Here is a 25,644-nt window from a genome sequence, read left to right as displayed (position 1 = left end):
TGAGCTAGAAGTATTTAAAATGCACGCCACGGTTTTTTTCCTTTCTCTGTTAAATTATACATATTTCTCCCTCTTTCTCTTTTAGCCAATTAAAAGCAATTAAAGTTATGGGGATAAGGATATTTAAGGTGAGTTGAGGATGCACCTTGAATTATCCTTAAGCACTGCTGAAGGAATTAGGATATGGCTGTTTTGTGTAAAACCAAGGCACTGAGGCAGTAACTTAAAAGACTTCTGGCATATGAGCTTCTAAATGCTCCTCCTGAGGTTAGCACAGATAGGCTGATTTTAAGAGTTGGAGAAGAAGGTTACATCTTGGATGTAGTTCATGAGTTTTGAACATTAAATAATTGGCCATGTGTGTGTTTTTCATCTCAGGGGGTACATTCTGTTCTGATAGCTTTACATTATCTTGATTTGCCTCTTACTCAACGAGAGTGCTGCTGATCCTTCTGTAGCTCTTTGTGAACAAGAAACTCTCAAGGCTGGCTAAAGGTACCAGAACAAAGAGCTATCTCAAGAGCTTTCAACCGTGCTGCCCTCCAGATATTGCAGAACTACAACTCCCATCATCCCCGCCCATTGGTCATGCTGGCTGGGCTGATGGGAGTTAAAGAGTCCAACAACACTGACTATCACAGACGAATTATATGTTAGATGCAAGGGAAAACATGCATTTCAATGTCTGCAGAAGGGAATTTGGAGAAGGAAAGAGTCAAGGAGGGAAAGTGTTAAGGGATCTACACACACACACACACACACACACACACACACCTTCTTCAATTGTCCAAATTTCACTCTGCTGAATATACTATGGTAGCCTCCAGAAATTGCTGGACTCTAATCCCTGTTGTTCCCAGCCAATATGGCCCATTGGCCAGGGATGCTGTGAGCAACATCTGAAGGGCACACATTCCTTCTCTCTCTTTGGGGCGCTACATGAAGCTATGTGTAGCTAACTTTGTAGGGTTTATGTTGTAAGCATAGGGTTTATGAATTGCATTTGCACTGATTTGGTGCTTTTCAAAGTGTGCAGTTGGTTCAATTTCATTTTAAAAAGGGCTTTATCAAATCTGCTCAAGAACAAATCACTTTGGGGCATGCACAATGAAAAACAGGTATTCAAACATACATGCTCTCACCTCTGCTCACATTCTAAATCTTTGTGTATAAATTGATTCAAAGTTTTGGACACTATCAGGTGATAGACCGTAGCAAGTTAGATCCAGCACCTCACATAGATCATGACAGCTTCAGGAATACAGACCACTAACAATCAATAGTTAACACTCAAGTTAAGATGCTCCTTGCTCTTCCCTTTTCAACTACTGACTGGCAGATCTATATCTAGTTCTGTCCACTTAAACATAGCTGAATCCAAAGTTTGGATTGCCTACACTGCAGGCTGTGTCTTTTTTCCTGAGTAGTTAGGTAGTCCAAGTCAAAATCTGGCTCCGTTTTTGTAAAGCAAACATGCATTTGTTTAAAGCCGCTTTAAGCAAATGTTTATTTGCATTAAAAAATCTATAGCTGGAATCAAGACTCTGAGAATATGCTTTTTGCTTCCAAATCGGGATGAGCCAAAATGTTTAGATGCAAGCATCATTAACATGAAAAAAGTGTCTTGTAGAGGGTCTGAAATGAATCCCCAAAGTTTCTTCCCTCACTCTCTTTCCTGCTTTTGCTGAACTGGCAAAACGTCTGTGAAAACCAGGATGTATGGCAATAGGGATGTTTTTTTTTTTAAAGGCCCCAAAATAACTTAGTCTGGATTTTCAACTTCTGGGAATATGGCAACCTTATAAATATTGTTAGCCCTAGTAATAGTGATGCTGCTCTTTGGCCAAACAGGGCCAGCCCCACAGTTGAGGAGGTCTGTGGCGAAGCGCCATCTAAAAGCCCCCTCCCCAGTAAACTCTTCTATTTTGAAGTGACAGCCCCCATAGCCACAGCCTCAAGGGGATTCAAAAAATGCAGGCAGCCGATCCACAATTAATATATGCATGTGTCTGCATGCACCCACACTCTGAAGAGTACACAGCATAACTCCCAATGACTGCAATTGCATGCATAGCTTCCTAGGAATAAGCTCAACTGAACTGCAGCGGTGCCTATTTCGAACTGCAAAGGTTCAACTTGTAAAACACACTGAGCTGTAACAAAAGATCTTCAGCCAGCTGAACTGCAACCTTAGATTCCAATTAGAAATGCAAAGAGAAGTAGGTATCCCCATCAAAGGAAAGAAGTACCCAGACTCTGCTTGATTGTGTCCCTCATCTTCTGATTTCCTCTGTGTTATTTTGTCGCAAACAAACTTCATTCACCTGACAGACGGAGGGCCAGGGGGCTCCAGCAGTTGACGGTATCACTCTGCAAAAAGTTCCTGAGGTACACTACAACGCTGCCCCCGCCCCACCCCCTAACATCTGCTCCCAGGTTTTGAATTTGCCCAAGAAATGTCCAAATGTTTGTGTGTCACTTTCAATCATTGGTGAGGAAAAGAGGGTTGTCAATATGGTTTGATAGGCAGTGCCTGTATTTCCACCCATGTTTCAATATTACTTAATTTTGGGGAATTGGGAGTAAATCCAAGATGGTTGTTCGAAGCCACTTGACACCAAAGCTCAAACAAACAAACAAACAAACAGTGTTTTTTGGTTTTTTGTTTTGGTAATGTGGCCCAGAGTAGGTGTCAGGAGTGACCCCTCCCACGGCACTTGGGCCCTGGCAGCTATCCAAGTATGCCTTATAGTGGTGCTGGGCTCATAGCCAAATCTAATTGGCTTTGTGTTTATGTTACTATTGCTAGGATAGAATGGTTATTTTTTAAAAAAAGAAAGTATGGAAGCAGCAGCTGATTGTTGTTGCTAGGATCTTATTCTCTCTAGAGCATCACCTGCTAGAATATCCCACCTCTGCGTCTGTGGTGAATGTTGCCAATCTGTGAACCAAAAAATTGCTGGAAGGGACACAAATGTCTTGTGTAGGAGGAAAAATTCAAAAAACATGCCCCGTGGCTGATTTCTTTGTTACCCTAGGCACCAACTCAGCATTCAAAAACACTCCTCTTACACAACCTAGGTGGAATTTGTAATTACATTTTCTTCGGAGCTAGGTTTTACTTCCAACACAACTGCGATTTAAATAGGTGGTGTTGTTGTACAACAAATTTCCTTGAATGCTTCTCTTGCCTTTTCTTTAAAGGCCTGTTGTTTTCGCCATTGTCATGATTTTCTATCTTTAACTTTGCTGATACTGAGCAGGCAGCACCCAAGCATCTACAGAGATTCTCTAACGTAGGATAAAATGAAAGAGCAGAAACAGTTGTGCTTACTTTGGCAGTCTCCCAGGCCATCGGTATTGCCATGCTCAATGTCCTGCTCAAATGCAAGTCTAAACAAAAGAAAGAAACAGGCTGGTGAGAATTACTGCACTCACAGGCCTCAACACATTGAGCCTAGAAGTGAAAGGAAGAAACAGACAAAACCCGCTTATTCTTCTAATACTTGCACAATGCAAGCAGACGAGGATTCCTAACGAGACCCCAAAGTATTCCTTCTCGCCCTTATCTTTATGTGACAACCAATATAGAACCAGTACTGTTTTGCAACATGGACACATGTCAGGACAGGTAGTTTCTGTGCCTAGACTTCTGCTGTGATCATGCCATGGTATTTAACTTAAGGAATATATACTGGCATGAAAGATCCACTGTTACCCCCCCCCCCCAAAAAAAAAACCCCAACAACCTGGAGAATGTCTGGGGCTCATTTCATAGTGTATGAATCTAAAAACACCAAGCAGGAAATGGTCATTCAGAGTGGCAAACACAGTGTTAAGCTTATGCGGAAAGGTTTGCTATCTGCCCATGAAAGTCCTCCTTGGATATATGAATCTATTACAAAAAGGTGGCTTAGGCACCCCTGTTCTGAGTTAGTACATCACCAGCTTCATAAAAATGTGATAAGGAATTTGCAGTCGAGGCTTTTTTTTTTTTACAATGGCCTTCTTAACTTAGAACGTGAGCAGGTATGTGTTTGGTAATTTGATATGGTATTGTGCTGTAAGGAAGCACATATCAATTAATTTAATTATTAATTAATTAATATTACTATTGACTTTCTATACCACCCTATACCCGCAGGTCTCGGGGCGGGTTTAGAGCGGTATATAATTCTCAGATTTCCTGAATTGTGCAATACTGCTGTGCCATGAAACCACAACACCATGGCATCTCAGAATGGCACGTTATCCTAAATGTTACCCAACGAAGAGGTGAAAAGAACACAAAAATGTTTTCTGGTGGTCTCTCTATGTTGCATGTCCATGTAGCTCCAATCCTAGTCAGAAATCTGCCTACAATAGTACCATGGAAGCATAGAGAATAGAAAGAAAACAAATGTTTATTGGCTGCCTGCTGGTTTTCATCAGAACTCTATTCAAAAGCCTATTTGAGCAATACTGTTACTGCAGGTTAAAGTACCTCTCAATGCGAATTATAACTTACGTTGTTCCGGGTAACAGCTGCATGCATGCCCCATTTTCCTTCATCCAGCCACAATACGGGTCCCTAGATGCTATGCAGGCCCTTAATAGAGGAGACAGATATGGAGTTCTTTGCGATCAGTAGCTCAATGTCAGTATCAACGAATCAATACTTTTGTGTGTTTGAGAACGGAGTTAGCAGTTGAGAGGACACACGTGAAGAAGTACCTACTTTTTGCACTTGCCGTGACGCTCACACCTTCCGAGGGGAACCCTGATCAAACAGTTAGAGAATGCTACATAGAGGGCACTGCTTTGCTTATCCAGCTGCATCCCTATAATTCTCTTGTCTTCCACCCCATCATAGCTGCACCTGATTTGGAGGGGGAGAGAAAGGCTGTTTGATCAGCTCAGTGAAATCAGAAAGACAATTTCTTTACAACAGAAACATTTCTCAGACAGGATTACCTCATGAAAGTAGAAATTTCCAGTTTACAAAAAAAACAACAACAGGCACATAAACAATTCAGGTTCCCAATTTGCTGTCCTGGAGGGGGTTGGAAGGTGCAGAGGGAGAGGTGTCTGGCTCTGCTGCAATGTACCTCCCAATTTCATCTGTATAAACCACAAGCAGAAGCTAGCACCAGTAGTATCCCTGCTGGTAGTAGCCAGCAGATGCTCCTGAAACAGGCTATATAGAAGGCCGGAAGAGAGCTGGGCTGGTCAAGTTTCCACAGGACCACAAGCCGGTCTGGCTACCAGCAACATGCTCAATCTAGGCCTCTCTCCTGTGCCAGTGTGGAACTGGTGTGACGGAAAAACCACCAGGATTTCCATGGCCTGCCTTCCCTCCTAATCCAGCTGTGCTCTGGACTTAGTAGTCACTCAGCCTCTCCATTAAACCTTGCTGCTGCCTGCCAGGAGTTTGGTTTGCTCCCTAAATCATATTATCACTTAAATCAATATCCTAATTTGCAGAGCCTTCTTAAGAGACTGGGAGGCAGGGTGACTCAGCATAGAGTGACAGGGAAGTTTTGCTTTTGCCTCCTGGAAAGCACATCCAGGGATGATAAGGCTGTGGAGTGCATATGGAAAACAATCTAACCCCACTCCTCGCTATCTTCCCATATTTCATCCATTACGGGTGTTGTTTCCCAACTTAAAGGTAAAGGACCCCTGACCATTAGGTCCAGTTGTGGATGACTCTGGGGTTGCGGCGCTCATCTCACTTTATTGGCCGAGGGAGCCGGCATACAGCTTCCGGCTCATGTGGCCAGCATGACTAAGCCGCATGGAAACGCCATTTACCTTCCTGCCAGAGCGGTACCTATTTATCTGCTTGCATTTTGACGTGCTTTCGAACTGCTAGGTTGGCAGGAGCAGGGACCGAGCAACGGGAGCTCACCCCGTCGCGGGGATTCGAACTGCCGACCTTCTGATCAGCAAGTCCTAGGTTCTGTGGTTTAACCCGCAGCGCCACCCTTTTGCCAACTTACAGAGACACATTTAAGTGTATTTGAGTGTTCATAGAGTTACTATGAGCACAGGAGAATCCCTGCATCAAAAGGTTGGAAGGTGACCAGAATGGCAATGGGAACAGTGGTGACAGGGCTACTGCAGTCAACCCCGTAACTCCCTTACACATTAATTTAACATGCTGCCTGAATGTCTGAAGAGGCCTATAGTTGCAAAACCCAAAATAATGTGTTTACTATATCGTTTGTTTGTTTGTCTATGTGTGTGTGTGTGTGTGTGTGTGTGTGTGTGTAGGTATAATTACTTGCTGTGATGTGTTGACCACAGCCATTTTTTAAATGGGGAAATTAAAATTCCTGAAAACAACAACATATTTTCCACATTCAATACTAATAAAAAACCCCACCAATTTCCTTGGCTCCCCACCCCCATTGGCCTGCACTGTGTGTGAGACTAACACATATAGGAAAGAGAAGCAACGATACGTACTTTTCAGAATTGTAAATGCTCATCTCCTCCAGGAAAAGACTGTCATTTAAAAAACCACTGTTTCCTGTCCTGACCAAGAACTTCAAAATGATTCCCTTCTCTGATCCAAGGAAAACCACAGTGTGATTCCGATTTGGCCCAGCAGCATTATCTACAGCAATTTTGGTCAGGCGGTATCTGGAACAACATTGCAGTTTTAATTATCCCAATAGGCTGTCATTTGCTTTATCTTTCCCCCCTTTCTTTCACTTTATAGGTCAGTATTTAGTATTTTTATAAGCAGAGCTTATCTATTCATATGTAAACACAATTTCCCACTTAAAATAGACAGGTCCAGCGGCGTAGCGTGGGTTGTCAGCACCCGGGGCAAGGCAAGTAATTTGCGCCCCCTAACCCGGGGCAAGGCAAGTAATTTGCGCCCCCTAACCCCTAACCTGCCGCCGCTGCCAGCTTCTTCTTGCTGCTGCCTGGGCTGGTCTGATGTGGTTCTCTCCCGCGCTCAGCGCTGCTCTGGGCGGCCGCTGCACTGTCCCTCCCCCAGATAGTCCCTCTCTCTCTCTCCGCACCGCATGCCTGGCACCCACCCCCTCCACAGTGGGAGGTGACCCAGCGGCTCGGATCAGATTCGCACAGCCAGCACTGCAGTGAGAGAGAGTGAGTGAGCCAGGTTGGGGCAGAGAGCTGCGAGTGCGAGCGCCCCCCCCAGATGTTGCGCCCGGTGTGGCCGGCCCCCCTGCACCCCCCACGCTACGCCACTGGACAGGTCCAAATTATTTCCACACGGGACATGATCATGCCTAGGGTGGGCCAATATGGCTAAAACAATAAGGCCACTTTGAAAGCTAAAATTATTCAGCAACTTTGAGGCAAGCACACAGGGAGAGCCATACATTGGGAGTGTAGAGGTCACAGCATTTCACTCTCTGATTCTCCATTTAGTTTAGTTCAAATCTGTTACCTAAAACCATAAGCTATCATAATATAAAACAATTCATTGAGAGCTTTTTGCATGGTTACTGAATTCTGTATCCTGTTTTTGTATGTGGTCCTACATCCATGTACAAAACTATCCGTTTATTCCTGAAACATGTACAACTAAACATTTACAACATACAAACACCATCATACATGTCAACATGTCTGTGAATAAAATTATTGTACAAATATGCCTGTGACACAAAGCTCAGAAATCTTCTGATGCATATTCCAGTCCCTAGAAATGTGTTTCTGAAGGTAGCTGACTTGTGTATCCTTCTGGAGAAAAATAACCTCTCACTGTTTCTTCTTAAGTTGAGCCATGGGATTATTTGGATATGAACAGTTCTCTTTAAACACTTGTGTAAGCATTAACGCTTTCCATAACATATCCTGACAGACATCAGCATATCCTGAAAACATCCTAGCAGACAGCTTTCATATCCGGTGAATGTACCTTGCAGCTAAATCAAAAGTATTTAAAATGCTGACTCTTAAAAGTAAATGTGTAAGTTGGTGCTCCCTCTCTAACATAGACTGAGGGTAGTCTGGATGGAATTAGTAACAACTTTCCATTCATTAAAGTTCTATGATACCCAGAAGGTCCCAGGATATCGGCTGGAGGGACATGAACTTATGACCTTGTTGAAACTGAGCATGTCTGGTCAGAGCCTGGATTGGAGATCTTCCGGGAGATGGATGTATGCTACCCTTGGGTTTAATGATGGCTCACTTGGTCAGAGCGTGGTGCTGATAACACCAAGGTTGCAGGTTCAATCTCTATATGGGATGGCTATATATACCAGAATTGCAGGGGGTTGGATTAGATGATCGTTCCAACTCTACAGTTTTATGATTTCATAGAAGAAAGGTTAGATATAAATGTAAGATTAAAAAGTAGTTCTGCAGGAACAATCTTGTCTCTGCCCTAACCCATTAGAATGCAACAATTGCCTAATTGGATTACAACAAAGGTCCATCCAGTCTAGAATTCGGTTTCCAAATATGGCTAGCCTTACTGGAGCCTTTCTGAGTCTCGCTGGGATGTCAGCATCCTAAATAATCTGATTATCTACAGGCATAGTAATTTCCCCATTTCTACCTCTCTCTGTCTCCAGATGATGATTATTTTTAAAATAAGATTTAAAATAAACATTGCTCTTAGTACAAATATTTGGGGATGCACCTGTAAGCTCTTTCCATTGTCAACCCTGTCCAATTATTTATTGTCCTCTATTTCCGGTTTTTAACTAGTTTCCAAAGCACCTCCTACATAGATGCTTGGCTTTAATGTATGGACATTCAAAAGATCAACATCAGAGTTCATTACCAAATTTGGACCGGCAGACATGAAAGGAAACTGAATGGAATATATTTATTTACCTGACCATCGTCCGCAGAAACCATGGCTTGTTGACAATGGATGGAACAGCTTCATCCATGAGAGAATGTGTTTTGATGAAGTTCAGAGTGTCATCTGGAAATTCATTGGAAGACATGTACTTTTCAAGTGATGTTGAGCCAGCACAAGAACCTGGCCTAAATCAAAAACAGGGTGGGAGGGAATGTGATTATTTATCGCTTTTGTGCAAATATTCTACATAAACTGTTTTCCTAAGCACCTGTTATTAAGTGAGAGTGTGCCAGAGGCTTTGTAGAAACTGAACAATGCATAATGGCACCAACTGAAGCACTCTTAGATTTCCTCTGGGCCTAGTCATTCCACAGTGCGAGAGTAGAATTCAGCACTCAGTTCTGCGTTGTGGGAAAACCTGATTTATGGCCATTAGCACACATAAATTTCCTAAGCAGATTATGAAGTTTGTAAAATGCAAGTTCACAGTTCATCCATCCACATGGAGCCCAATAAACACATGCACAGCTTGGCAAGATTCTGCTCACTCCTTAGGCGTGCTCCAGATTTTCTTTTCCAACACTCTCTTTCTTGGAATTAAGAGCACTTTATTTAATTTGCAAGGGAAATGTTACATTTTTCTGAAACTGTGAAAAAAGCTGCTTAGAAACACAGCTTGAAGGGTGAATCCAGCCAGCATTAGAGTAAACATCCTCTTTGCTATGGCTCCCAAGAACATTTTATTTTTGACAAATATGAAAACCCAAGCCTTTTCAGCATGAGTCTGCAGAGTCCTTTAATAAGACACAGTGTTATCTGTCTTCGATAACTGGAATACAAATGTGCTCAGTTTATTCCTGGAATCTCCCCAGTACTCTCATGGAAACTGGGCCAGAACAGTCATATATTGGCAACAGAAAGATCTACTTCCTTTTGCTGAGTATGCCCTACCCCAACAGTTCCCTTCTGCACAATTCCTTCTTGTCTAATGTAGCTGTGCTTGTCCAGACTTTGAACTCCCAAAGGAGACACTGCAAGTCCACACAGCACAATGATAGACACACACAGACTGAGCAACTGCAAAGATGGTTCCATTAGCCATTGCTATGAGCCAATTACAAACTTGTATGACTGCATTGCTGCAATTGTGCCAATGGAGCATTATTTGACAGCCCCCCGCCCCCCCCCTCTCTCTGTGTGTGTGTGTGAAACCATGCCTGTAATTTTGGGTGGAGGAAGTGTATATGCATGAGCAATGTGCAAAGTTTAGTACAGGGGTGGTTAGGGACAAAACTGAAATGAAATGTGAATACCGTTAGAAATAAAAAGGGGGTGTGGAAAAAGCATTTTCTCAGGAGATCAGGGATTAAAAAATAAATTCTTTTAAACCAACATCTTCCTTTACTTTCACATCCTGTTTCCCTTACCTTGCTATATAAGTGGGAAATTTCATTTACTGCGGGGGCTCAGTTTTGTTTAGTCAGAAAGAAAGCAGGCAGCAATGGATTTACCACACCTTGTGAGGGCCCTATGTCCCTTCCAGAGAGAAGGAACAATCCAGTGACTGAGGAGATGGATCAGGTATCTGACTCTGAGCCCAATGCTGGTGATGAGGGACACTGTGAACTTGAGGAATCCCACAGCATCAAGACCCGCAGAATCAGAGACGGGACCCCCCTCCCGGACCCAATGAACAATGTGCCTCCTACACTACCCTCCAGCTCACTGGCACAGAGAGTTCATTGGGGGAGACGATGGTATGAAGGATAATCAGCCATCTTCTGGCCAGAGGCGTGACCCTTTGACAGCTCAGTTGGTAGCCCTCATGTCTTATCAGTGGATGAGTTAACCTATCACTGCCTGCTCTCTTCTCATTCTCTCTGAGAATGACAGAGAATGCCAGGTCACATGGGAGCATTTGCCACCATCTTTTTTGTGGCACAAGACGGGACTTGGCCCTGAGTCACATTCTTAACCAGACCTTTTTTTCCGGAGGAATCTGTTTAACTCTCCTTTGCTCTCTGGGAAAGAATGGAACAGAGTAGTTGACCGCCTCCTAAAATAATTTTTTCCATTCCTGCATGACCAAACTCATTACAGAGAGTGGGGGAATATAAACCCGTTTGGTTTATATGGAGTTATGCTTCCATCTTCTCTGCATTTGCCTCTGTATCTCACTCAGTTCATGCATACAAAACCAATGATCAAATTCCCAGCCCCTTCACTGCAGAATATTTAGCAAAGAAAAGTACCTGGGCTTGGGCACTCGTTCATCAGGAACTGGTGTCCATATTGAATCTGGAGACTTCTGTTCTTTGAATCTCCCAGTAAATACATTGGCAATGTCAAGAATATCGTAAGCGCAGACAGCAGAGCCAGGGATGCTGCAATGTGACATTTCCAGAAATAGTTACTCATTCTGAAGTTATGCATTCTTTTTTTTTCCATCTCAGAAACATGCCGCATAGAAGCCTTCCTGTCAAAGGCCATTCCGTTCTGAACCTTCCAACCTCTGGGTACTGACAATAAAAAATTGCCCCCATACAGACATTTGAGATGCTCCACTGGGCAGCCTGCTCCTGTCAGTACAGCTTGCCTCCAAAAAGATTTTTTAATAAAACAGCATATTACATTAATTTCGAATTTCCTAAAAGATTAAATGACACAGTTCTGACAACTTGTGGTATGAAGAAATTACTGGGTTATCAAAATCACAGCACATTTTCTGGATGCAAACTGTGTACATTTGTAACACGTTTTTGATGTCAAATCTTCCAGGCCCTGCAAAATCTTTAGCTGCGTCCTAGAAACCATTCAGATGCCCAGAGTGGATACATTTTGCATACTGATGCACATCGCTCAACCCAAAAGTTCAGCAAAAATACCTACCCATCCGTTGCGGTTCTGAAAAATCATTCGATTTCCCTGTATGTTTCTGGCTGAGTTCCTATGAGCAGGAATTTGCTTAACTCGGTCAACTATAAAGAGTTTGCAGAAGGAAATGCAGCTTTGCCTTACACCCACTAAAGTTTAAATTTGAATTTCCAGACTATTTACATGTAACCTAATAGTAGCAATCACTAAATATAATTACAGTCTTACACAAACACTTTTGGAAGGGCTCGGATGTTTCCCTTAGTCAATGACTTTCAGGTATGATTTATTCATTGGTCTGCCTTTGTTGTTTACACATGATCTACCGTAGTACATTTGTGTCTGACTTAAGCGATATGATTTCTGATCAGATAGCAAAGCACCATCTGGCTGAGTCATAATCCCAATTTAAGGTGGCGAGTTAATATCCTACATCCAACCATTGGAATTTGGCTTTTGGATGTGAAGCGATATAAAAGACGCTGCTACATGAGAAAGCTAAAACGGAATGCTAAGTAGATGGTTTGATTATCCAAAAGTGGAAATGCACAGAATGAAAATTAGTGAAAAATGAAGGTGGCATTTTCTTATCTCAGGGTTGTTTGTATACATTCAGTCAAGTTTTGGGTTGCCGTATAAACTCATCGGCTGAGAAATAACTCATGATTGTGCTTTCCATTATTTGTGGAGCTGTATTAGAAAGACTTAATTATAACCCTACTCTATCATAGGGTGCTGCCTAAACTCAGACATAAAACTTATTAGCGGAACGGTGGCTTTCTCTCAGTGAGAGAGTTAGTGACAAAACTGGCAGGCAAAACTGCAGTGCTTATAACTGTGCCTGCGTCGTGCCAGGTATATGCATAGCTGGATAGCTCAGTTGGTGAGAGCATGGTGCTGATAATGCCAAGGTTGCAGGTTCAATCCCTGCATATTCGTGCCCCGCAGGGGGTTGGACTAGATGATCCTCAGGGTCACCTCCAACTCTGCAATTCTATGATCAGACCAGAGAGCAAAAACAGTGTCACTCACTCCAATGTGCTCCACATCCACAATGCAGCATGCCAGCGGCCTAAGACTGCTTCATGTATTACTAAGAAGCAGGTTCACGCAGAACCTGCTTCCAGCTTGTGTTTATAGAACGGCTGTCAAGAATTAGGCAGCTCGGTTCAACTTCAGGAAGTGTCCGTACTGCTAAAGGACCAAAATTGATGTGGTCTGTTCCCAATTCCCAGTTAGATGAAGCTGCTTTAACTGAGGCAACCTAAGCAAATGTTTGTTCTGCTGCAGCCAGAGAACATAGTATGGCCTCCTCTGGACACGGCTGGACTCCCCTTGAAGCAGCAGGTGTGCAGTCTCTCCTGGATTCAATGGCAATGTGGCCTTGGTGGCTAGGAGAACCTACTTCCAGCTACATCTAGTGCGCAAACCACAAAACCTCCTGGACAGAGACAACTTGGCCATGGTACTCCATGCTCTGGGAACCTCCACACTGGACTGCTGCAATGTGTTCTGTGTGGGGCTGCCCTTCAAAATGGTCTGGATGCTGCAAATGGTGCAGAATGTAACAGCTAGAATGGGATTCAGAATGGCCCTAGGGACTCTTGCGATACCCGTCCTGAAACATCTGCTCTATCCATTTCCGAGCCCAATTCGTGCTGTCTTCATTAATGTATAAAGTCCTTTGGACCCCAGATATCTGGAGCACTTCCCACCATATGTGCTAATTGGGGTATTATGATCAGTGGATGAAGCCTCGTTGGTAGTGCTACTCCCTCAGGGACTCGGGGAGCAGTGACTTATGACAGGGTCTTCTCTGTGTTGGCCCCAAAACTGTGAAACTCTCTTTCTAAAGAGGTGTGCCTGGCACCAACACTTTACATCTTTTGCCAGCTACTTAAGACTCACCAGTTTACTCTTTCCTTCGAAAGTGAGGTTTGTTGAACAAGACTTCCCTCCCAATCAACTATAACGGGACAACCTAAATTTTCTGGTTATGTTCTAGAACCCCTCTCAAAAACAGCGGCAGGCTGGAAGCGCCCCAATAATAGCTGAAGGGAAAGGAAAATGGGCTGGTGGGGTGCCCTGAAGGAATAACAGAGCTAATGAAAGTTTACACTGTGAACATTTAATGTTGCCAAGGACACAGTTAGGAAAATGCAGGAGAAAGTTAGACTTCAACCTACTTAGGGTTCTTTCTTTTTTTTAAATGCTTCCTCTCCCCACCCCCACCCCCCTTTGGCTACACACATGTTATTCTCAACACTGATTTTCTTGCAAATAAAACGTGTTTACTTCTCGCGTTGGCTGCATTTTCAGTTCATGGCTGAATCATTCCCAAAGCAGCTGTTCTAATTTGGTTGTCAATAGTAGCTATTATGCCTCACTGCCTTGCCCCTTCTCCTCGTTTTTTTTCGAGCAGCAGGAGGCCTGCCTTTGACAGTGCTGAGCTTAGCCTTTGACTCCAGGTAGCCAAGGCAGAGCTTGAATGCATGAACTCGGGCTCTCCCTCTTCCATCAAATGCCCCTTCTAATAGAAAGCATGGGAAAGGAAACAGGCCCCAGTTGTCACAGGAGCAATTTTACTTTAATTAGCATATTTGCCAAAGTTTCCTGGAGACCTTAGCAACTGGAGATCTTAGCATGTTCCCATAAATTACTGAAAGTGTGTGGTAATATACCAGCACTTACAAATTCTTAACAGATGAGGTGAATGCTGTAAAAGTCTTTTATTAGCTGACCTAAAAAACTATGGGTGTCGGAATAATGGGCCCTGTTGCTGTTATTTATGACTCGTATTGCAGCAGAAAGGAAAGGACTTCGCCATGCTCAGGCCATCTGCTGAGCTGGGTGCCTTACAAGGGAAAAGGAAGAGGCATCCATTCACAGAAAGGAAACTCAAATCTATCATGAGAGAGAATTATTCCTACTTGGCATGCAGGCACTCTTTATTTCCCTCTGAATCACAGGGAGTACAATCTGTTAGGGATCTGTCCTGTTGGAGTTACTCAGCAGTGCTGTTCCGTTCTGTTTCATGAGCCCTATTCATTTCAAAACAAGGCTTGAGTAGAAGGCATTCCCCAATGCGTTTCTGAGGACTGTTTCACCCAGTCACAGCAGAAGCAAGTGAGTTAGGGATCCTCCGCTTAATCTCACCAAGGGCAAGACTGGAACATGCCTCCTGGTGCGAAATGTGTGGACTCCCGATGCAGTTCCTACAACGTGCACGAGCACAGATTTAGGAAGGCGCCTTTCCACACGTCAGGCAACAGGGAAAGGGGGTACGGGAGTCACATATGCTTCGCTTCCACTCTTGCCACCTCTATTGATCCTGCTGATCAAGAGATGCTGCCATGAGTGGAAGCGTCATGCCAAAGTGGCTCAGTGAACAATGGGTGCTTGCTTGCTCACTAGAACCCTTTAGCTGTCCTTTCCCACTGGGCTGAATGAGCTTTCCTAACTGAAACTCATCCAACACAACAGGACTAGTTGTCGGAAAGCCCTTTGAGAGTCATCTGCTGTGGGATGCAAGCAATTTTGTCTTCAAAAGGCTTTGCAAACAAGTCCTAGCGAACTACTGTCAGTTCTACCGCCTGCTTCAGACCAGACTGTAAGAGGCCCCACACTACCCAGGAAAAGCTCTGCTGGACGGTATAGTGAGGATGCAATGGAGGCAGCAAAGTATGACTTCTTGGCTGCCTTTACTGCGACTAGATAGACTTGCATTCAACCAGATCTTTCCTCTCCCCACGTTTGAGTCGTCTCCTAGCTTGTTTCCTTGCCTTAAGCTCTGGACAGTGGCGTAGCGTGGGTTGTCAGCACCCGGGGCAAGGCAAGTAATTTGTGCCCCCTAACCCGTGGATTTTAGCAGGGGGCAGAGAGCTGCGAGTGCGAGCGCGCGCCCCCCCAGATGTTGCGCCCGGTGCGGCCGGCCCCCCCCTGCACCCCCCACGCTACGCCACTGGCTCTGGAGTATACCAGAGAGCCAAGCAGGTGCCACAAAGTGGGAGAGGGCATTCAGGGGTGATCATGTCAACGGCCCAAGCCATTCAGTTTTATATAGTTTTAATTGCTTTTTAATGATTCCTGCCCCCCATGTTCTTAGCGGTTTTCATTTTTATATGTAAGCTGCTTTGAGTTCCGTCAGGGGGAAAGGCAGATAATAATAATAATAATAATAATAATAATAATAATAATAATAATAATAATTTGCCCATGAGCACCCCATAATGACTGGCCAGGCCAAGTCAGCATTCTAAATCCGGCCCAGGGGCGGTCCGGGAATCTGTGTGTTTTTACATGAGTAGAATGTGTGCTTTTATTTCAAATGCATCTCTGGGTTATTTGTGGGACATATAATAATAAATTTTATTTATACGCCGCCCTCCCCAGTCAAGACCGGGCTCAGGGTGGCTAACACCAGATATAAAACAATTTATTGAAATACAACTTAAAAACAAGATTAAAATACAACATTAAAATGCAGCCTCATTTCAGTAGAAACTCAAATCAAAAACTTTTTTGGGGATGAAAAAGTCAAGTCTTCACCAAGGCCAACTATCCAGACTGGTCCTACATGGGCCAGAAAAAAGCCAGGGGAGTCCCCAAATAGGAGTTCCATCACAGAAGGAGAAAGGAAAAAGGAAAGTGGGGGAGGGAATCAAGCTGATTCCAAGCCAAAGGCCAGGCGGAACAACTCTGTCTTACATAGGGATTTGTTCATCCCACCCCCCAAAAAATATATAGTCCGGCCCCCAACAAGGTCTGAGGGACAGTGCACCGGCCCCCTGCTGAAAACGTTTGCTGACCCCTGGTATATGACATTCAGTGGCACAGCTTGGGGGATCACATTTCAGTAGTGCCCTGTGTGCCCTCCCTGCCTCTTGCACTCCATTCTAAATTATAGTTGTGGTATCCCCTACTATGCCCCCAAAGCTCTGCGTCCAGTGCGACCAAACCTGCCCTGCTCCCCTCAATCTGCCTCTGATGACACTTGCACTGATGCTCACTGCTCTTTCTCTTGGCTTCTTTTAAAGCGGATCACGCAACTGCATGTACCAAAGTGCAACATTTCCCACCCTGAAAGTGGCTTATGAGTGATTGCAGTACAATGCTTTTCTAAAAGAAATGTGGGAGTGTGCATGCTATTAAGCTTCCTTGAAAAAAGAGATACAGTGGAACCTCTCCTTAGAACCGCCTCCATTCATGGATGTTCCAAGTTGCGACCACGGCAAACCTGGAAGTAACCGGCGGGTTTGCCGCCGTTCGCACCTGCGCAAGAGCGGGCAATTGTGCACAACGGCGCCTCTCCCAGCGACCGTTTCGCCATAAGGATGGGCCTCTGGAACAGATTGTGGTTGTGAGTAGAGGTTCCACTGTATTGGTAAAATCCATCAGCATCCGTCTGTCTGTCTGTGGAATGTACACAGTGGATGTACAGGCCAGATTTAACCTCCAGCTGGATGCCTCTCTCTTCCCCCTTATCTACTCGGGATGGTTGAGGGACCCTACTGAATAGATGGCACATGGCTTTGGTGGAGGGAGAGAAAGGGGAAGTCTGTACGCGCAATGTTGGATGTTGACCTATAGCTTTTAAAATTGATGAGGGGCTCATGTTGCAGGAAAGATAATGGCAAAGGCCCAGTCATGTAATGCAAGACGCAAGCAGAAAAGAGTGGTGAAAGGACCAGTCAGATCACTGTGTGTGTCGCTGAACACTCCTAGAATCATAGAGTTGGAAGGGACCCCGAGGTTCATCAAGTCTGCAGAAGGGCTAAGCTGGTCTACACCTCCAAAAATTGTACTGCGATTCCACCCCATGTTAAAAATGAGCACTTGGAGAATTGACAAGACAATGGGAAAACATGGGAATGTAATGGGAATGATATCCTTTGGATTCTCCAAAACCACTGAGAAAATTGTGCCCATTTTATGAAGCCGTCACAAAAATGCAAAAAGATGAGATAGAATTCTCAAAGACCTGGTTCACGTGTACTTAAAAAAAATAAATGGTTTCCATTATGTGAATGAGTCTCCACAATTTTCAGGCTCACATGCTCCCCACTGGTCCTCTTTTATAGTCCAGGAGGAGGACACTGAATGCTATTGATTTGGGTTTTCAGCAAACCACATTCCCCACAACATCAGAGCTCAACAAACTATGGCTTGGTTAAACTCCTGTCAGTTGAACAACCAGAATCAATCCAGAATCTCTGAATCTAGCTTGCTGTCATCATTCATACTTTAATAAATCACAATTCCCAGAGTTTAGACATTACTGGAAACTGCAGTTAGTTAAAAATGAAAAACAGATGCTATCGGTTTCCTCCTGTAACATGTGACAGAGGGGAAGGGTGGTAGCAGGAGGATTAAAACACATAGAACCTGTTAATATAGCAGGAAAATACTTTGCCATTGTGTCTGAACCAGGCTGCAGACTTTTCCCAGTGATGAAATTTTGATAGTTAAGTGGTATATAAACAGCTTAAATAATTAAATAGGCAAATACACTGGAAAACTATAGAGTACAGGACTTTTTACAACTTCCTCTACTTTGCATTCACAACCACCATTCCTAGCTTCCAAAGTTCTGGCAGAAGACTCGAAAAGCTTGCAGGATTCAGGAGCAATTCAATTCAAAAACTTGCAAGCAAGAATGATACTAGTTAATTACCTGTTGTAGGGGGTGGAGAAGGTGGCCAAGACAATATTGCGACCATTGATATGGATAACATCTGTAACTGCCTGCAGTATGTTGAAATAGAAGTGTGAATCGCCAGGAACAGAGCAGTTCAGCCGTGCCTTCAGGAAGGAAGTCCATTGTTTTTCTAGCACTCGTTGGGATCCACCCATGTCATTCTTGCACACACGAGCTACTCTGGGGAAAACTACCTAGAGTTGGGGAAAGTGCAGGGAGGGGGAATAAAGAAACTGAACTATTTATTCATCAAAAGGACTTTGCTGAAGTTCTGTTTCTACCCACCTCCCTGTTTTATGTATATATATATAAAAAGACAGAAATGGCAACACTTGGCGCTTGGTTTGATCCCATGTTTTCCATAATCTGTGACAAATAGCAAACAGAAGAAAATTCGGCTTTGGAACTCTGTACTATGAAAGATAAGCCGGTGACATTTCATACACAGCCATAAATCCTTCAGGAGAACTGTTCTCAGCTTGTATAAAACTCATTTCTATGCAGACCACTCAGCTTTCTCTTTCGACAAACAAAAGCACATTCTAGCCTTCTCTATCCCAAGCATTTCTTTAAAGTATGCAAGCGTCATCAGGACTTTATTTATGTCTGTCTCCTTTTTAACCTTGCAAGCTTTTTAATACATTTATTGCGCTTTTTTATTTATATAAAATATATATTTCTTGTCAATAAGGCTTCCATTGTGCTTTTATGATATAGCAAGGCTGAAATTTCCTTCCCATTTACTTCTGCTGTTCTCCAAATGCAGCTGCTTCCTTGCTTTAAAGTCAGGCTTGTAATGATTATTTGGAGCTCTGAATTAAATCAATTTGCCATATGCTTTCCTGCTTAATGGGGAGGAGAAGAAGAAAAGCCCTGTGCCTCTTGTTGCCATCCGAAGCCAGAGTGTTTTATATCCAAGGCAGAGTGCAGTGCTGTATTCCAACCAACCTTTGGCAGCCGCAGCGGCAGCATCCTCTCAAAACAATGACCTTGCCATTATGATTTATAGCTCTCATTTCAAGGTCATTCCTAACTCACAATGGCCTACAATATATTTTTGCCCCTTACCTTCCCCATGCTGTGATACTCCACGGCTATTTCTCGAAAGAAGAAGTAGATATAGTTGCCATAATCCACTGCATGGACAAAGTAAGGCTCTGCAAGAAAGACGAAGCGTACAAATAAACAAGGAACTATGAGCAAAACACATCAATTTGGTGTGGGTTTTTAACTCCTGTTTAAGCAGGAAGACTATTCCCCTATAGCAGGCACGTCCAACTCTCTGGAGACTGTGATCTACTCCCAGTATAATAAAACTGGCAGTGATCTACCCATTGTTATTGCCCAGAGTGGTTGAGCTTTTTTCTTGGCTGCTGATCGCTAAGGATCCTACAATCGACCAGGAACACTCCACGATCGACCAGTAGATCGTGACTGACCGGTTGGACATGTTAACGAATAGGAAGATGTGGGGTCCAAAGCCTTGGAGCAATTTAATAAAACCACAAAGCCAGACCAAACCAATCATGGATAACATTTTTTTTGAAGTGACCGTAAGAAAGGAAACCGGAAAATTGCTGGGAATTTGATAACCAAACTCACATATTTACAAGATACCTTCCTCTCCAGTTCTTATATACATGGAGAACTACTGAAGGTTCTGAAACAATGGTGCCCTTGGCTGATACCTGGGGCTTCAGGGGCCTATGTTGGTCCCCAAGCATTTTTCACAGCTCATTTCTCCTATCCCAGGGTCTCATTGTTCCACTCCCTTTTCCTCTGCCTTGAGGAAAAGAACCCTGAAGGCAGGAAAAATCATGCATAGCAATAAACTGGGGATACAAGTCTTCCATTTGCCATTTGCGTTAATTTACTCTGAATACAAAATTTGGGGAAGCAGCGGTATTTCTTCCACAGAGAATTAACAGCATTGCCTATAGTCACATGGAGAAGTAGTAAAATGCTTGCTAATTATAAAAAATACAATAATTTTCAAAGAAAGATTGGATATAACAGAATCATTTTCACCCTGCTCTCCCTCCCCCTCCCCCTCCTCTTGCATTTCTGTCTACAAGCAAAAGCCCCCTTTTCACTATCTCAGAATGTGTCACCCATTCATAAGGCCATTGGAAAAGAATGAATGGCAACATTCTTAACAATGAGGCTATTTAGAACATACAAATTGCCTAATTCAGCAGCACCCATTCAGCACTTCATGACAATGAAATGGAAGTTCTGTTATTTTATTTTTATTGATGGATCTTAAGACCACAGAACAAATTCTTTACACCTCATAAAGCGCTGATAGTTACTTAGCCCAATTGGAGGGAAGGGCTGATGGCGCCACCACGGCTTCAAAATGCTCCTTACCTGCTCCGAATCTCTATCTTTTCCATAGCATGGTGAAATAGCCAGGCTTTAAAAAAGTAAATTGGATGCAACCTATTCTTGGTGGCTCTATCAATATCTAGCAACTCAGGGGGGTGGGGAGAGTGAAATAAATGTACCAGTAAAGAAGGCAATTTAGTGCCCTCTACCTGACAGAAGCCCTTGCTGAAATGAAGTACAACCGACATGTGCTTTGAACATCTTTTATTTGTAACAATCACTAAAGGACTGGACTGCAAAACAGCGCAGTAAATATAAAGCAAAACAACACAGCAAGGTCTGTCAGGAACCTAAGACTGTAATCAAAAGTGCTGCCCTTCCTCTCCCTGCTTCTGTTTACGTACCTTTTAACCATTTTGAATCATGTTTGACTGTCCGCAGAGTTGGGCTGTCTCCAAGGCTCCGGTAAATGACCGCATCTATTGCAAGGAAGTCTGTCACAGTGGCGGAATACAGTTTTCCCTCTTCAGAGGCGGGAATTGGAGAAGAAGGAGGAGGAGGAGGAGGAGGAGGAGAAAGAGACAGAGACAGAGACAGAAAACAACAGAGAGAAAGAGTGTGAAAGAAGAGTTCATTTATCTTTCCTCAGGAATCATTGAAACAGGCCATCAAAAACAATCCAAAAAGGACCACGAGGGTCATCTAATTCAACCCCCACAACCGTGAGATTAAGAATCTCATGCTCTACCGACTGAGTCACTGCATAAAAGAATGTGGTATCTGACTGGACCTTTTGTGCAACCAATATGGCATTTTGAAATAATTTCCAGAAGAATACACTTTATATCCCCTGACATGAGAGTGTGTGTGTTCAAACAGATGTGCAATCAAACTGGACAGTTAAGTCCAGTCACAGATGACTCTGGGGTTGTGGCGCTCATCTCGCTTTCAGGCCGAGGGAGCCAGCGTTTGTCCACAGGCAGCTTTCTGGGTCATGTGGCCAGTATGACTAAACTGCTTCTGGTGCAACGGAACACTGTGACGGAAACCAGAGTGGATGGAAATGCCGTTTACCTTCCCACCACTGTGGTACCTATTTATCTACTTGCACTGGCATCCTTTCAAACTAATAGGTTTGAAACATATTCAGACTTTATCAGGAGAAATAAAACATGCACTGCCGCAGTTCTGAAAAGAGGGTGCAGAAACATTTACAGATTTGCTCTGGTTAAAAAATAGTTTAGAAATGAAATGAAGGCTGAAATTGTTATGTACTGAAGTTCTCACCCTGGGCCAGCAGGGGGATACTGTAGATAGTTATGCAAATGAAGGATTGAAAAGTGACGTTCAGTGATTGGATAGTTTTAGAAAATGGCAACAGTTACATTGTTCTGGAGCTCTATATAAGCAGGCTGACTGAGCTCCTCAGCTTAGTTCTGTTCCAGCTTACAAATAAAGAGCTGCTTTGGAAGAATCGCTGTGTCGTCTGATATGTTCGCCCACAACTTAACAGAAATCCTAGCATGTAAGGCCCATTAGATGCAGTGGAACTTGCTCCAAAGTAAATGCACATATGATTACATTGAACAGGACTGCATGAACATGTGGCAATCGTACTGTTTTGGACACAGCCTCTGCAGGAAGAAGTATCAATATATGTTCTACAACAATGCCACTAAAAAAATTACTGTCTACCAGCAACACCAATACTGTATGCAGGTAAGTAATCAAGAATCCAGATTGGAGTAAAAGTTGGATGATTTCAAATATTCAGGATTTTCTGTTTTGTGAATTAGCACAGGTTAGTCTATTATGCAATCGAGTACATTTTTAATAGGGAGTGGGGGAGATAGTAGTTAGACACCCTGCTTCTTCTGGAACTAGGCACCTGCTGGGGGAAAAAACATCCCAAAGGTTTTCCCAGGTGGTTTCCACAATACTACTGCGTATTTTACAGCTAAATTTGAAATGGGATCATTGGGGTTCATGCTAACACAATTTCGGTAATGAGACAATTTAATCTAAAATCTATAAGGCACAAATTTCCAAAATGCCATTCTATAATCAATGGCCCAAATTAACCCCTCTAATAAGCACTCAATTTTTAAACTACTGCAAAAAGAAGAGTTAATTGCATTTCGTTGCATGCATAATAAATCATGATTAAACCCACAGACTCCGGTTCAGTCCCCTCCCTTGCCACAGCTGGTAACAAAACATCAGGAAGCTGAATCACACCAGGTTTGTCCTTTTTTTCTCCTTTCTATTTTAGCCCACAAAGTGTGGAACCATACATAATGAACGGTTATTACTACAGTTCATGTGAAATCTTTTGTTTTATCATGGGCTTTCAGAAGGCAGGATGTGAAAAGATGTTCTGCCTCAGCCTGACTGTGTTCTATCAGAACACTATTTCCTATTTTTAAAATACCGAAAGAAAATAAGAAATTGTTCGTGTATGCAACATCAGCAACCCGGATTCTACTAGCCCCAAGATGGAAGGAAGACACGATACCAAGAATAGAAGAATGGCAACTGAAACTGATGGACTCTGCTGAAATGGCTAAACTCACAGAAAAGCTCAGAGACAATGATAATGAGAAATTTAAAAAAGAATGGCAAACATTTATTGTATATGTACAAAAATATTGTAAACAAGTAGAAACGTTGGCAGGCTTTGATTAAACACTTGCAAGTAGTTTAAAATGAGATAAAATCTATGAAAGGAAACCTGAATTGAAATACTAAAGTTTGATGGCACGTAGTTACAATATGAGGATAAGAAAATGAGGCTTAAGTATAATTATGCAGAAAATGTATATATTTATGAACCAGGAAAGTAAACGGAGGGAAGTCAGGAGGTTAAAGAGAACCTCCCAAAAAAAAGTGAATGTTATATTATTACTTTTACTTTTTAAAAATTATTTTTTCTTGTTGATGCAAAATGCTGAAGCTGAAATCGTAAAATAAAAAAATATTTACATAAAAAGAACACTATTTCCTTTTATACATACAAGTGCAGATAATGCCTTGCAAAACAGAGAGGTCTGAATAGGTCACCATCCATTCATTAGTCCCAAGCTACGTGATACATCGGAAGCTAATTATTTCCTCCTGACCTCTACTATAGGTGATTGTTCATAAACTCACCACCTTGGTATCTGAAGAAGTGTGCATGCACACGAAAGCTCATACCAATAATAAACTTAATTGGTCTCTAAGGTGCTATTGAAGGATTTTTAAAATTTTGTTTCGACTATGGCAGACCAACATGGCTACCTACCTGTAACTACACCTTGTGGGTGTGCATCATAACTGTACTAAAGTAAGCACAAAACTGTAATACAGTGTGTTATTTTTTCTGTTGCTTTATTACCTGCAAACAACGCAACGTTGGCATGCTTTGCATCATAAGGACACCTGGCCATTCCACTGAACTCATCTCCCAGAAACTCCAAAGTATCCATCTGAAAAACAAAATAGCAGAATCCCTTTAGAAGCAAATAAAACATACTAAATGAACACTCATGGGGTTCCTTTCGAGTTCCTTTGCTTCCGTTATCTGCAGACATTTTTACTGTGTTTTAAGAACACAGCTAAATTATGGTATTAACCTACTTTTTCAGTTTGCAATCATGTGGAGCACTGCTTGCATTTTTTTTTTTTACTGCAAAAGAGCCTCTTTCCCTCATACTATTTATAACCAGAATCATGCTTTTCTTTTCTTTTTTTTGCAATTTCCCTTTCGGAAAGACATTTGATATTTTGGTTAGAGTCGGTGTCATGCATAAATCCTCTTTCTGCCTGTCAAGAATTAATCTGTGAAGTACTTGTAAATCTCAGCCTTAAGTGTAACCCTTGGGAAACTAATTCTCCATAGGGTAGCCGTAATTATACAAATAACCAGCTCAACACAAAGCAGAAGTTCAGCAGGTTTATAGCAGAAGCTACAGGGAAAAGGACAGAGCCTATAGGCCTAAGATTCATGTATCTCAGGATTACTCAGCAGTGACTTTTGTTTTATGTGGGTTCTTGGATCTACCTAGCAAATTCAATTTACGGTACTTCAAGCATAAGATACAGAGTTTGAAACGCTAGTGTGGATAATCAGCCATCTAAGCACCACCAGTCGCATCCAATCAACTTCCAGTCCCATGAATTGAGAGGCCTATTTCAAAGCAATGGGTGATTTGTCATCATTTGTTTCCTGTCTTGTATCTCCTCCTCTCTAGACCTTCTGAAGGGAATCAGTTGTGTTTATCCTGGGATGGAAAAGCGTTTAAAATAATTGTAAAAAGGAAAGGAGTTCTGCTTGGAGTACAATGTTCTGGGCCCATCTGCACTTTCGCTTCCAATGCCCAAGGGACCACAGTAGCATCAGGCCAGCGCACGTCAAGCGCTCTAACACTGCTGAGCCCAGGTGCTCCAATGACCTTCTGAAGGGCCCTGAAATGTTATTGAGTGCAGGCTTTCTGACAGCACTGCAACAGGTGTGGAAACCAAACTGGGCCCATATATCATTGGGAATGAAACATCTGTAGAAATAATAAAAGAAGGCCATTTATATTCCCCACATGATTCCACAATATCTATATCTGTATTTGCGCAAGAAATATGGCTTCCCAGCTGGAAGACTCCTTGAGGTTTGTCTGTCACATTTATTACAGTGAGGACTAAAGCACAGTTTCCCAAACTATATCGCTGCATGACTCCCCAAATTCAAGAAAAATAACTGTCTCTCTACATGTAAGACAGAGACTTGAGCTTGTAGCCTTCTACTCTGGTCTTTGGTTTGCTGGAAGGAAGGGAATGAGCATCTATGGAACCATGAAGTGCTTGAGAGTGTCAGAGCAATCAGGGTCTTGGGGGAATGTAGAGTTGCCACAATGATAAACTACAGATAATCGGCAATGTGGCAAGATGTGTATTGGTTTTGGAATTATAATTCCTACCCCAAGATACATTT

The 25,644-nt window shown here is 42.9% G+C and overlaps 1 protein-coding gene across 11 annotated transcripts in view; it reads right to left on the bottom strand.

The window, feature by feature from the left end:
* Positions 1-25,644, bottom strand: part of SEMA6A (semaphorin 6A) — a 180,289-nt gene that overhangs the window by 37,390 nt on the left and 117,255 nt on the right. For all 11 annotated transcript variants that reach the window (XM_083464420.1, XM_083464424.1, XM_083464415.1 and 8 more), the window contains exons 7-16: positions 24,055-24,145; positions 21,083-21,202; positions 19,419-19,507; positions 18,327-18,544; positions 11,032-11,163; positions 8,809-8,964; positions 6,451-6,627; positions 4,718-4,858; positions 4,508-4,588; positions 3,335-3,393 (exon numbers count right to left, since the gene is read on the bottom strand). In XM_083464420.1, the coding sequence (XP_083320546.1) occupies positions 3,335-3,393; positions 4,508-4,588; positions 4,718-4,858; positions 6,451-6,627; positions 8,809-8,964; positions 11,032-11,163; positions 18,327-18,544; positions 19,419-19,507; positions 21,083-21,202; positions 24,055-24,145 (1,264 nt within the window). The remainder of the gene's footprint in view (positions 1-3,334; positions 3,394-4,507; positions 4,589-4,717; positions 4,859-6,450; positions 6,628-8,808; positions 8,965-11,031; positions 11,164-18,326; positions 18,545-19,418; positions 19,508-21,082; positions 21,203-24,054; positions 24,146-25,644) is intronic.

Source organism: Podarcis liolepis, assembly GCF_965112155.1.
Source record: "Podarcis liolepis genome assembly, chromosome: 11".
Classification (NCBI taxonomy): Eukaryota; Metazoa; Chordata; class Lepidosauria; order Squamata; family Lacertidae; genus Podarcis; species Podarcis liolepis.
Note: the sequence above shows the minus strand (reverse complement) of the source record. Positions and strands in the feature narration are given on the sequence as shown.